Source organism: Hyperoodon ampullatus, assembly GCF_949752795.1.
Source record: "Hyperoodon ampullatus genome assembly, chromosome: 12".
NCBI lineage: Eukaryota > Metazoa > Chordata > Mammalia > Artiodactyla > Ziphiidae > Hyperoodon > Hyperoodon ampullatus.
Genome location: NC_136925.1, coordinates 74,635,300 through 74,648,613, shown reverse-complemented (window position 1 = coordinate 74,648,613; position 13,314 = coordinate 74,635,300). Strand labels below are relative to the sequence as shown.

The 13,314-nt window shown below is 45.4% G+C and overlaps 1 protein-coding gene across 1 annotated transcript in view; it reads right to left on the bottom strand.

The window, feature by feature from the left end:
- MTHFD1L (methylenetetrahydrofolate dehydrogenase (NADP+ dependent) 1 like) overlaps window positions 1-13,314 on the bottom strand; it is a gene marked incomplete at its 5' end in the record, with an annotated part of 194,017 nt that overhangs the window by 47,792 nt on the left and 132,911 nt on the right. Inside the window, 2 exons of the mRNA XM_079716853.1 lie at window positions 4,064-4,216; window positions 6,563-6,670. Of these exons, the coding sequence (XP_079572979.1) occupies window positions 4,064-4,216; window positions 6,563-6,670 (261 nt within the window). The remainder of the gene's footprint in view (window positions 1-4,063; window positions 4,217-6,562; window positions 6,671-13,314) is intronic.

Sequence of the window (13,314 nt, the reverse complement as noted above, 5' to 3'; positions counted from 1 at the left end):
ATTCATCAGGCTAGAATTTTCCCACCTGCAGGAGCCAGTCCCCCCCAGTGTCCCCATCCCCCTTTGCCTCGGTCATCTCAGCAGGAAATTACTACAACTGTGTCTCCCACACGGATGATGAATCTTAGAAGCATTCTCACAGACTGTGGCAGGGCCGTGGATGGGGTCAAGTAAAAGTAAATACCAGCCCTTATTAGGCGATCCTGGCCTCCTGCGGTGCGTTTGCCCCGGACACCAGCGGCTTCCTGCTCTGTCACAGAACGCAGACCGCAGGTCACCGCCTCCACGTGATGCTTCCTGACCTCCAGGAACTTCTTCCTTCCTCGCTCCTCACGTGGTTGTTTTGGAGGATTTTATCGCGGGGCCCTGCCGCTTAGGGCTCCACCCGGGGGTGGAGGCACAGGACCTCCTCAGGGAACCCAGGCAGCCGGAGGCCACCCCTCGAGGACTGCTCACACCTTCATTTTCTAACTGCTAGCCCGGCGTCCAGGAGGGGCAGAGGCGGGTAGGGATGGACCAGTGGTCAGGCACACACACAGCTGTGGCTGACGGAACCCTGGCTTTCCAGAACTGGTCTTACAAGGCTGTGGATGGGAGGGCATTAGTGGAGGTGGGAGGAGACTCACAGCATCTATCTGCTTAGTGCCCCACAGATTTAAAATTATGATTGGTATTTAATGACTCTTAAAAGCTCAGACACTCAGAAGGTATCATTTATTGACTCACAATTTTTTACACCAAACCATTGTCTTTGTTAATTCCCTTCCATCTACCTTTACTAGCTGCCTAAAGTGGAGAAAGCTGCTTTCCTGGGGGCTCCCCACGGCATGGAGCACAGGGCCATGTGCGTGTTCCCTGAATGAATGAATGAATTTGTTGGGAGAACTACTGTGGGATTTCAAATCTGTGCAGGACAAGACAGGGCAGATTAGGAACTTGGCGAATTCCCTCCTCAGTTGTGTCCACTGTTCCATGCTCTTTGGGACCCTCGTGGCCGCTTGTCCCTGGTCCCTCTGGGCGGGTACTACCCGGCTGTGCTCTGCTAAGCAAAGGCCTTCATGGACTGAAGACCAGATCTTTGGCCCTGAGGGGCTGCCATCAGGGAGGCCATTCTAAGGAATATAAAGCAAGCTCCCCTCGTGTTTTTGTTAACTGAGGTAGGATTAAATTATACTAAATAAATTTTACCCTTTAAAAACATGTAGGTTGGGCTTCCCTGGTGGCGCAGTGGTTGGGAGTCCGCCTGCCGATGCAGGGGACACGGGTTCGTGCCCCGGTCCGGGAGGATCCCACATGCCGCGGAGCGGCTGGGCCCGTGAGCCATGGCCGCTGGGCCTGCGCGTCCGGAGCCTGTGCTCCGCAGCGGGAGAGGCGACAACAGTGAGAGGCCCGCGTACCGCAAAAAACCAAAAAACCAAAAAAAACCCCGTGTAGGTCTATGAGTTTTGACACATGTATAGGGTCATGGATCCACCGCCACAACTAAAATATACAGCAGCAGTCCCCAACCCCCAGGCCATGGAACGGTATCAGTCCGCGGCCTGTTAGGAACCGGGCCGCACAGCAGGAGGTGAGCGGCAAGGGAGCGAGCGAAGCTTCGTCTGCCGCTCCCCATGGCTCCCCATGGCTCGCATTACGGCCTGAAACGCCCCCATCCCCCATCCGTGGAGAAACTGTCTTCCATGAAACTGGTCCCTGGTGCCAGAAAGGTTGGGGACCGCTGATACCGAGTATTTCCATCACCCACAAAAGGTCGCTGGTGCCCCTCTGCAACCTGTCCCCTCCCCCCCTCTGCCCCCTGGACCACCGATCTGATTGTTTTTTACCTTCAGTTGCACCTTTTCTAAAATTACCATTCAGAACCTGTTTTATTTGAACCCTTCTCTCTCCTCCAGCGCTGTCGCTACGCCTCCCTCAGTGGGAAACTCCGCCGCCAGCTCCTGTGGTTACTGTCTGGTCTCCCCGTGCCGCCTACGATGGTTCTGCACAGACCCTCGAGGGCTCCTGTTACCCCGCTGGCTCCGGAAACATGGCTGTTTTCCTAGTACCATCCTTTACTGCTTATTTCTCTCATGCATATCCTTGCTTCTTCCCTGTGTCCACCCTCATGTATGTTCTTAAAGCTCTCGGGGCCTTCTTCCTGCCTGTTCCTTTCTTCTGAGTGTTGTGTCTGTATTTCTCATGGATTCACAGACCTTTTTTACAGATCCTATGAGCCCTTTCAGCTCTCTACGTCCTGGCCAGACGCATTTCTAGCCCTGCCCATCTGTCTTCTTGACTGTGTTCCTTCCACGACGGACAGCATCACCATCTACACTCAGGCTAGACGTGTCCCTTCCCCCGAGCCCCACGTGCAGGTGGCTACCTTCAAAATACACCTCGAATTTGTCTCTGCTCCCCATATTTACTTCTACGGCTGCCATGCCGACCTGGATTACCTCTGGCCTCAGCCGATGTCTTCCTGGGTCTGGTTCCCTTTCCTCTAAACATTCTCCACATTGCTACCAGAGCTATTTTTCTAAAATATAAATCAGACATTTTTCTTTTCCAGTGGTGAGGACCCTGTGCTTTCACTTCTGAGGGCGCAGGTTCGATCCCTGGTGGGGGAACTAGGATCCCGCGAGCCACGTGGCGCGGCCACAAAAAAAAAAAAGAGAGAAAGAATAAAAACCAGGCACGAAACCCACCTTACAGTAACTCCCCAGTGTGCACGGGATAAAATCCAAGGTCTTTAAGATGACAGCTGAGATCCTTAACAGTTTGGCCTGGTGTTGCTACCCTAATCCCATTTCTCAGCCTCTCAACCCCTGTCCAACTCCAGCCACACTGGACCACGCTGGGAAGGGTACCATGTATTTCTGTGCCTTTGAGTCAAAATTCACTGTTTCCCCAGTTCAGAGGTTGATTCTCTTTTTCTTCCACATACCCCCTGCCCCCAACCTGGTAAGAAATAGCTACCGCCTCCCCTGTGCCCTGAGAGCATTTCAAATGCCAACACCAACACCACACTTACTGGACGCCTCTGTGCTCTTCAGCCCAGCGCTCCTCTTAGTATATCCTCACAGCTACTCCTGTTAGTATCTCTGTGCATCACAGGCATTAAGAATTCAAAAAACGCTGATTGAAAACACTTTGCCCAATATCAGACGAAACGTGTAAACATGAAGGCAAGCAACTCTGTACTCATTATGCACTTTTTACCCATCCACTGCTTAAACAACAGAGCCACATGGCTTATTTTAAAAATTGCTATGTTTCCTGTTTGGACTTGGATCAGCTTGTAACAACAATGACAGCAACAGAGATGATCAAGATTTTTTGTGCTGAATCTAATCCAGGGCGTCCCATGATGAGAAGACAAACCAAGGAAAACCACCGTATCTCTGTGTGGCTATAATGAAGCATTTTATGTATTAAGCCTATCACCGTGGATTTTAAGTGCTTTGATAAGCTTTCACTTCCATGCTATCTCCCCTCCGTCCAAAGAGAAGCTTTGAAATAATGATAACCATCCCATAGCAACAATGTCCCGTCACAACAATGTCAAAAAAGAGAACTCATGTGATTTGCTCATTTTCTTAGGCAGAGCTCCCCCCTTAATGTGCTGACAAAGAGGTGAAGGCTGAAAGACTGATCTCCCCAGCCCTGGGGTGGGGGGCTGGTCCTGTCTCTTGGACATGGTGGTGGCCTCCATCTATCCCACCGCAGTGAAGTCTTATCATTCTGAGTGCAGTGATGTGAAGATCCAGAAGCCCTACACTAAGCCACCCCACCATTTCAACAGCGGACTGGCTCCTCCCAAATTATTCTGTTCCGTGTTCTATGAGGGGGGGAATCGACTTTATGACTCAAGGGATCCTGACCATGTGATCTAAAGAAAAGAAAAATCCACACCCTGATGGCAGGTGCATTTTTCATGGTGGAAGAGAGTATTTAGGAAAAGAGCAAATACTATTAATTACTTCCCAATACCCGATCTGGAAGGCGTTCCCAGAGCATAAGGATTTCAGGCATGGTGACAACACAGACTGGGGAAGGTTTCTGGAGAATGTGACACACTCACCGTTCCAACCAATGGGTAAATGAACCCAGCGCCTATGCTGGCCCGTACGTCACTAATGGGTAGAATGAAATCCTTGGGTACGCCTTTCCTGTCAGATTGGTGAGACAGGGAGAGGTGGGTCTTAGCCATGCAGATGGGCAAATTTCCAAAACCCTGTAAGAAAGGAAAGGAAAGGTGTTCTTTGAGCATAAACGTTCATCTCCTGTTCGTGTGTGACCCGCACTCCACAGAATCCCCACGACTCAGATCCACACACACAACAGTGCTTGTTACTGCTTGTTCACTGAACAAGAAGATGGGACAAAAACTCATCTGCACGAGATCATCACCTGGCAAGTTGAGGGTGTCTATTACTTATTTTGGGTAATTCCTGTTACAGAAAGGCAGCATTATGTGTGTCTTTGAAGAAAAGGTGGTTATTTGCAGGCAAAGAGGCGGCAGCAGCAGCAGCTGTAGAAACCACTTTCTAAGGATATTAATATCCGGCAGTCAGAAAGGTAATCTGGAGAAAGGCTCTGTAACAAGGCTTTTAGTCCCGTAGTTCACTCATTCTTAGAGGCTGTCAGGAAGCAAAGAGCCTCTTTGTGTTGTTTTATGAATCATGGCTATCTGATCTGCGATTACATTATAGGAACTAAGATGAGGTCACTATTTAAGCCTCTTATTTTTAAGGACCAAAGGCGATGCCTGACCCAGAGTTCCAAAGGTGAAAGGGGAGGAAGTCACATGTGGGGTCTCACAAAAAGGACAGTGTCCTTGCTGCCTGGTCCCGATTAAGGGTACACAGTGCCTCCTTAGAGACGTTGCTAATTAACTGCAACCACATACTTGACGCGTAACTTTTAAGGAACATTCCCTCGGTGGACAGACAGAGATAAAAGGAATGCAATCTTCAGAGGTAACCCACACAGAATTTCTTATGATTCGACCTAGAACTATTTGGAAGATTTCAGAGTACTATCAACTGGGGTTGGGGGTGGGGTGTTCCCTTTACTCTTAGATACGGATCAGAAATGTGCTGGGTGGCGATCACAATTGCCCTACAGAAATGGTGCCCAGAATTTTGGGTTTCAGAGATCAATCAAATATTGAAATAATTTTTATGAACTGATATGGGTTTGCCAATTTAAAAGTCTGCCAGTAAGAATATATTTTTTAAGAACCCAATATGCTATATACCATCACCATATTACTTCATAAAAGAAAGAAGATTTTAAGCCTGAGAAAACATCAGGAAGGACCTAATATTAGAATCAATGATAGTCCTTAAATAGCATTACTAAAAACTTATTAAAAAAAAAAATCTCATGAAAATGACCTTATTTTACTCACTTCATTGCACATGAGTGAAAGTTTCACGGCAGAACAATGCCAGTGGGTACAGCAATGTTTGAGGATCATTTATTAAAAAGCACAAGCCAAGAGCATTCTAAGCTCTTGGAAAATCCTAAGAAGAAATGAATTGCTGACTATCTTACCAAACCTGGGAAAATACTCTGGCTAGTGCTGGTAGCATAGGACAAAATATTAAATATGCTTTAAAAATAGAATTTAGGAGTTGGGGGATTAAAAAAATAGATCAGTGATACTCATCATGAAGCTCTTTTGCCAGCAAGCTCTTTTTTTTTTTTTTTTTTTTTGCGGTACGCGGCCTCTCCCTGTTGTGGCCTCTCCCATTGCGGGGCACAGGCTCCGGACGTGCAGGCTCAGCGGCCATGGCTCACGGGCCCAGCCGCTCTGTGGCATGTGGGATCTTCCTGGACTGGGGCACGAACCTGTGTCCCCTGCATCGGCAGGTGGACTCTCAACCACTGCGCCACCAGGGAAGCCCTGCCAGCAAGCTCTTGAAGAGCTCTGACTTCTATCTGATCACAGCAAACGGGAGGGGGGGTTTGAGGCACAAGGCCCCTTTGGTTAAGGTGGCCGAACACGCTGCAGTGGAGCCTATTTGACATAACCAGTACAAGACTAGATTCTCGCTGCTGAATCTTGGCCATGTGCACAGCAGAAGGTGATGGAGCCTTCGGCCATTGTGGACAATCTCAGCCCCAAGCCAATGAAGCACTTGTATAAGAAAGAATACCAAGCACCCCCAACTTTATGTGCTGCAGTCCTCTTTGACTAACCTGGCACCATGCTACCATTTTTAAGACAGTAGGAGGAAGCACCACAGATTATTTAACTCTCGACTCCACTGCTGCACATCCAAGAACAGTTTCAGTGTTTCTGGCTGACTAGCAGGGGCTAAAGATCACACACACAGATAAACATGGACACCACCTGTTATTAGACAAACTTATAACCATAAAAGTCAATGATGTGTGTACTCTCACCATAATTACACTTAACGTCCTACCCAAGGACATTAATTCAATTTTTGTAGACCACAGAGTAGATTAAGTCAAGTTCAGCTGGTGGAACATACACCAGCTCTCCAGTCAAGGTGAATAATTTCAAAAGCCTAAACTGGATTTTCCCCCCTAAATGCACAACTTTTACCTGTTCCGTGTAACGATATATTTTGGATTGTGCCTCCGGAGAGAGTTCAATATCTTCGGCTCCATAGACAGCCTGGGCGATGGTTCTTATCTTTTCCACAATTGGAAGCTGGGAAAACACAAATGACAACAAAATCGTTAACTTCAATCTGGTTAAAGAATTAAGGGAGAGCTTAGTGAGATCTTCTGTAATTGCTTAAAATTCACGACCAGATTCCCTCCTCATCAGCTGTAGTATTTGAAGCAAACACTTTTCTCTTCTATCATCCTTAACGTCCTGAAATTTTCATATCGGAGATCAACTAGCAAGTAAGAAGCCTTAGATGCTCAGCCAGTTCAGAGGCTGCTTATCTAGTTAAATCATTCTTTTTTTCTTAATTTTTATTTATTTATTTATGGCTGTGTTTGGTCTTCGTTTCTGTGCGAGGGCTTTCTCTCGTTGTGGCAAGCGGGGGCCACTCTTCATTGCGGTGCGCGGGCCTCTCGCTATCGCGGCCTCTCTTGATGCGGAGCACAGGCTCCAGACTCGCAGGCTCAGTAATTGTGGCTCACGGGCTTAGTTGCTCTGCGGCATGTGGGATCTTCCCAGACCAGGGCTCGAACCCGTGTCCCCTGCATTTGCAGGCAGACTCTCAACCACTGCGCCACCAGGGAAGCCCCTAGTTAAATCATTCTTATCCACTGCATCCTTTTAAAAAATGTAGTTTATACTATGCTTTTTAGTGACCTTTTAAGTCAGAACATAAGTCTCCTAACTAAATAGTGCTGGTGTTTAAGTGGGTCTCAACTTGGGTTATATGACAGAAATGTAGGAGTTCTAAAGAACAAATTGGTTTTTTTTTTTTTTTTTTTTTTTTGGTGAGCAGGAATGGGTTGAGATTTTAATATAAATGCTAATGTGATCAAACACTTTATTGGAAAACCAGAGGTTGAACCTAGTGTCACTTTAGCAAATTATGAGACAACAAGGAGAATGGGAAAAATCTGAGAAGACTAGATATGGGCAAATAAGTGTGTGGGGAGGAGATGGAAAAATCTTCCACAATGTTGGATGCAACACTTGGATATAGGTTGCTAGTAAAATACTAAAAGTGGCCTTCAGAAACAAGGATGGGTCATTAGGAAAGGAATGTGCCCTGGATAAAGTGCTTCTTAATTCAAGCAAAGCATTTGACAAAATTGTTCCTAATTTCACTGTGGGTAGAAAACACATAGGTATAACGAAGACGGTTGGTGGATGTACTGTTCAGTGAAGGGCCGCTGGACCGAGTGCTGATGGAATGGACGTCAGCCAAGGGGTGGAAGCCTCTCATGGCCCACCTCAAGGACTTTGCTGGGCAGTGGCAAGTGGTACGTTTGCATGAATTACTGCTGATATATACAGGAGGAGAATTACCTAACAGGAGAAAATAAAAGCTAGCTCTGCTCTGCCAATCTGATAGTACCCCAAACTACTTTAAAATGTATTTTTTATTACTACAGTTTTTATTACTGTAGAGTTGCTCTGTGGTCTGGAACTGAAATATTGGATGTTTCAACAAATAAAAAAGAAATGAAGGTGCAAGTCATTATGATCTTTCGCTGAAGGACATAAAAGAGGATCAGAATCAACAGAGAGAAATACTTTGTTCATGGATGAGGAGACTCAACACTGAATAGAGGTTGGTCTCTCAAACTTAATCTATTAGTTCAATCCAATTCCAATAAAAATCCCAAGAGCACTTAGGTTACTTGGTCAACCAATTTTAAAATTCATAATGAAGAGTAATGGCATAAATAGGTAAGATAACTTCAAAAATAAATAAAACCAAAAGAACAAAGATAAGGGACCTGCCATACCAGGTATCAATCATACTACAAAACTATGCTGATTAATTCCATGTGGTATCTGCACAGGACGAGATGATTAATCAAGGGAAGATAACAAAGAACACAGAAGGACACCTCAGCAGGTGTGGGACAGTATATAGTAGACATGGCACAAAACAGGGAAAGGACTGACTATTCAACTGACTTTTGGCTGGAGAAATAAAATTAAATTCCTGCCTCACACCAGGCCCCTAAATAAGTCCAATATGGAACAAAGGCAAAATCTTCAAAATCAAAACTCTACATATTGGGGAAAAAAATTGGGGAACTCTCTTTATTATCCTGAGGTACGGAAGGATTTCTTAAACAAGGTAACAACAGACTCCGCCTTAAAGGAAATGATTTATAGACCTGACATCAAAATTTAAAGTTTCTTGTATTAAAAAAAAAAGACATCAGAAATAAGGATAAAGCATAAGGAACAGTTTGGGAGAAGATGCTTGCAAATATTTAAAAGATTAGTTACTAGAATGCATAAAACTCCCACAAATTCAGAAAAAGACAAACAAATATTTAATACTAGGCAAAAGAGTGACTAATAACAATATGAAAAAATGCCCAATCTCATTAGTGATCAAGGAAAGGCAAGTTAAAATAATGAAAAAACAATTTACAACCGTGAGATCAGCAAAACTGAAAATATGAGAATTTCAAGTGTGGGTGAGGATGTGGGGAAGATGACCCTTCAAAGTGCTCTTGGTTGAGATGTTAAAAGGTCTCGCCTACCATGAAAGCTTCCTAACTGGTTTCTTCACTTCTAACACCCACCCCCACTCTACTGCAAGTCTAACCTTCTTAAAATGTACCTAAGTAAGAAAAACTCAAGATCACCTCTGCTAAAACTCCCTGAGCGCTCTAAGATCTATCTCAAAGGCCAGCATCTCCAGGAAGCCTGTACTGACCGTCCTCAATCACACGTGGGCGTTCTCTTCTTTGCCATCCGATAGCCCTGTAATGCTCTGACCTGGGTGTTAACATGGCACCAGAGGTTCAGCAGGGCCTGGCAATGAGTGGCTGCTAGCAAAGCCCACGCCCTGTTGGGATGCACTGATGGACCTCGGATGGTAACAGTGCCAGGATCAAACTCTGATGCTGAAATCTACCAGGTGGTAAGGGGCCTTTTGTAAACCATGTCATAAGAGAAATCAGAGAAGAATCTCCACTTCAGGACTTCCCTGGTGGCGCAGTGGTTAAGAATCCTCCTGCCAATGCAGGGGACACCAGTTCAATCCCTGGTCCAGGAAGATCCCACATGCTGCGGAGCAAGTAAGCCTGTGCACCACAACTACTGAGCCTGCGAACCACAACTACTGAGCCTGTGCTCTAGAGCCCGCGAGCCGAAACTACTGAGCCCGGGTGCCACAACTACTGAAGCCCGTGCGCCTAGAGCCCACGCTCCGCAACAAGAGAAGCCACCACAATGAGAAGCCTGCGCACCACAAGAGTAGCTCCTGCTCACCGCAACTGGAGAAAGCCCACGCACAGCAATGAAGACCCAACACAACCAAAAATAAATAAAGTTGATTCTTTAAAAAAAAAAAAAAGAAGAATCTCCACCTCTAGAAGGGACAACTCTAGAAAGAAATGATCGTTATTTTCCAGGAAGGCAGAAGGTGAAGCAAGGACAGAAATTAGAAGGAAATGTTTAAGGAAAAGCTATAATAACCAGAGCTGTTTTACTCTGGCAGAGTTCAGGGTAAGCCGAGTATGGCTCCAGGGTTGCTGCAGGAGAATTACCGCATGAGTGCAAAGTTGAGTCTGGGCTAGAGAAAACCTCGAGTGTAACTTCTAATGTGAAAGATTCCATGTTCATTAGCTGAAGAATTGAGAATAGCCTATAAACTCTTTGAGGTCAAGGACCACCTCTTGTTCACGTAGAGGTGGGATACAGTACAGCCCCTGGACTACAGAGTAGGCTCTCAATATACAGTTGAATAAATGAATAAATATTTTCTGACCTTCCTGTTGACAAAGCAAGGATTCCATGTGATGTGACAGTTACGCTTTTTCAGGGGAAGGCAGCTCACAGAATATGGTGTCACCCAAGCAGTGTGATAGGTCTCATGCAACCTGGCTCACCTGGGCTCCTCCAGCCCTCTAGAGCAGCTCAGGTGGGGGGTTTGTGGGCTGCTGTGGGACAGGAGGGCTAAGGAAGAATGCAGCCCCTTAAATCTGACTGAATCATGCAACCTTATTCCTAGCGGGAGAGGTGAATATGCTGCTGTACTCATTTCACTCCAAGCACTGAAGCCATGCAGTGTGTTACAAATATCACGCTGCACAAACCTTATGTAATATTATTATGATGGTGTGAGGGCAATAGGGCTAACTAAAGACTTATGTTTTCCCTGGAAGTGAAACAAAACAACAACAAAACAGATTAGTACTACTCATGACACATTTAATGAACAGAATGCACTATTTACTGAACTCTAGATGGATCTGGAAAGGAAAAGTGAGCGTGACTTTTCTATAAGATAATAATTGAAAAAAACTCACACGTGAACAAGGTAATAGTAAATGGATGACAATGAAGGAAGTAGTGTGAGTGGGTATTTAACTGACTTATTTTTAGTTTTTAAACACGAAAAATTTTTCAAGGAATACATATATTTAATCTTAAATTGTGGTAAAATACACGTAACAGAAGATTTACCATCTTAATCATTTTGAAGCGTACAGTTCTGTACTGTTACGCACATTCCTGTTGTTGTGGTGCCAACCTTCAGAACCCTTTTCATTTTGCAGAACTAAAACTGTACCCGGGAAACACTAACTCCCCATTCTGTCCTCCCCTCAGCCCCTTGCTACCGTCTTTCTACTTTCTGTCTCTATGAATCTGCCTACTCAGGGTACCTGATATAAGTGGAATCATACAGTCTGTATCTTTTTGCATCTGGCTTATCTTATTTAGCATGAACCTCAAGGTTCAACCATGATGTAGCATGTTACAAATTTCTTTCCTTTTAAAGGCTGAATAATATTTCACTGTATGGACATACCACATTAAAAAAAATCCATTCGTCCACTGATGGACACGGGTTGTTTCCACCTTTTTGCTACTGTGAATAATGCTGCTATGCTAAAAGTGTGTGGGGGGGAACGGACAAATATTTCTCTTCCAGACTTCAATTCTTTGGGGCATAAGGAAATATACATTTTTATCAACAACTAAACTGCCTTCCTGTCTAATGTTTTCTTTTTTAAAATACATATATTTATTTTATTTATACTTATTTTTGGCTGCCTTGGGTCTTTGTTGCTGCACGCGGGCTTTCTCTCGTTGAGGCGAGTGGGGGCTACTCTTCGTTGCGGCATGCGGGCTTCTCATTGCGGTGGCTTCTCTTGTTGCAGAGCAGGGCTCTAGGTGCGCGGCCTTCAGTAGTTGTGGCTTGTGGGCTCAGCAGTTGTGGCTCATGGGCTCTAGAGCGCAGGCTCAGTAGTTGTGGCACACGGGCTTAGTTGCTCCGCGGCATGTGGGATCTTCCCGGACCAGGGCTTGAACCCGTGTCCCCTGTATTGGCAGGCAGGTTCTTAACCACTGCGCCACCAGGGAAGCCCCCTGTCTAATGTTTATTTGAAAGTGTTGTGGAAATTTCAAGCAAGTGCCAGGCTGACTTTGTGAACTGTGTAGTTGTGGTCTTATTTCCTATGGGAAAACTACAACCGCACATGACAGGGTGACTCAAACAGAAGGCAGAGCAGGGGCGCAGGGGCTGGCAGTGTGAGTGAGTCCCAGTCAGGCGACTTGTTTCCCCTCCTTACCCTCAGGTGCCAGAGCCTGGAGCATCCCAGCACCACCATGACCAGCTCCCGGTATCCTGCACTTCCCATGCCCCAACCTCAGCCTCGCCAGCCCCCGAGAAGATGACACTCCCTCGCCGGCCTCGACATGCACAAAACTGTCCAACGTGCGCCTACGAGGGGGACCATCACCACCTGGTATGTGTCTCACAGCCCCACACTGGATAAATACTGTGCTTCAGCTCATGGAGCTAGAAATCCCAAGACCAAAATTCTCTTGGGACTCTTGCTACAATTAATCTCTTTCACCTATGTGTACAAGTAAATAAATAAAAAGAACATCTCAGTTAACACAACTTTTGGGTTTAATATAAAAACTAAAACCTGCCCTGATAAGGCAGCTCCACTGTATACCTTCTATTTATACTGTGACAGCCGGAAAGGAACTTCCTGCTGTTTTCCTGCTCAATTTTGGGGAGCAGTGTAATCTTTAAAGAAAAAGAAAAAAGCCAAATTCATGTCCAATGATCTTGATCTGAACTTGACATTCACTTGTACTGCTCATTTTAAGTGGTAGTTTTTATAAAACAGATAAACTGGTAAAATAAATTATGAATGGGTATGCATTAATAATCCCTGGCTTTGCTCCAACTTCCTAAATATTTACAAATTTATCTATTTGCCACCTCTTTCCTCCTTCCCTGATGTCTAGGATAGTAACTTCCAATCAGTAGGCCCTCCACAAACATCTGCTGAATGAACAACCATCTGTGGCAAGTACTTTCAAGATGTCATGGTGTACAAAGAATTTCGGAGATTTTGTGTACAAAGAATGTCTGATGGGGTGGGGACAATGACACAGTAAAGTGTGACAGATGGAGTGTGTGATAAAGCCTCTGCCTCTACGTTACTACTAAAGTTGGAAGATCACAGATTGCAGGGGACAGCATGGAAGTCAGCATAAGTTGGTAAGACCTAAAAAGGAATTTGAATGGTGCTTGAAGGATGTGAAAGATTTTAATAAGCAATAAAAGGAAAGATTATTTCACACAAGGAGAATGGCACACATCAAGGTGTGAATGGCAGCAAAGACGAGGCTTTTTCTGGAAAGAGGGACTACTCTGTTTGTATTATGCTCGA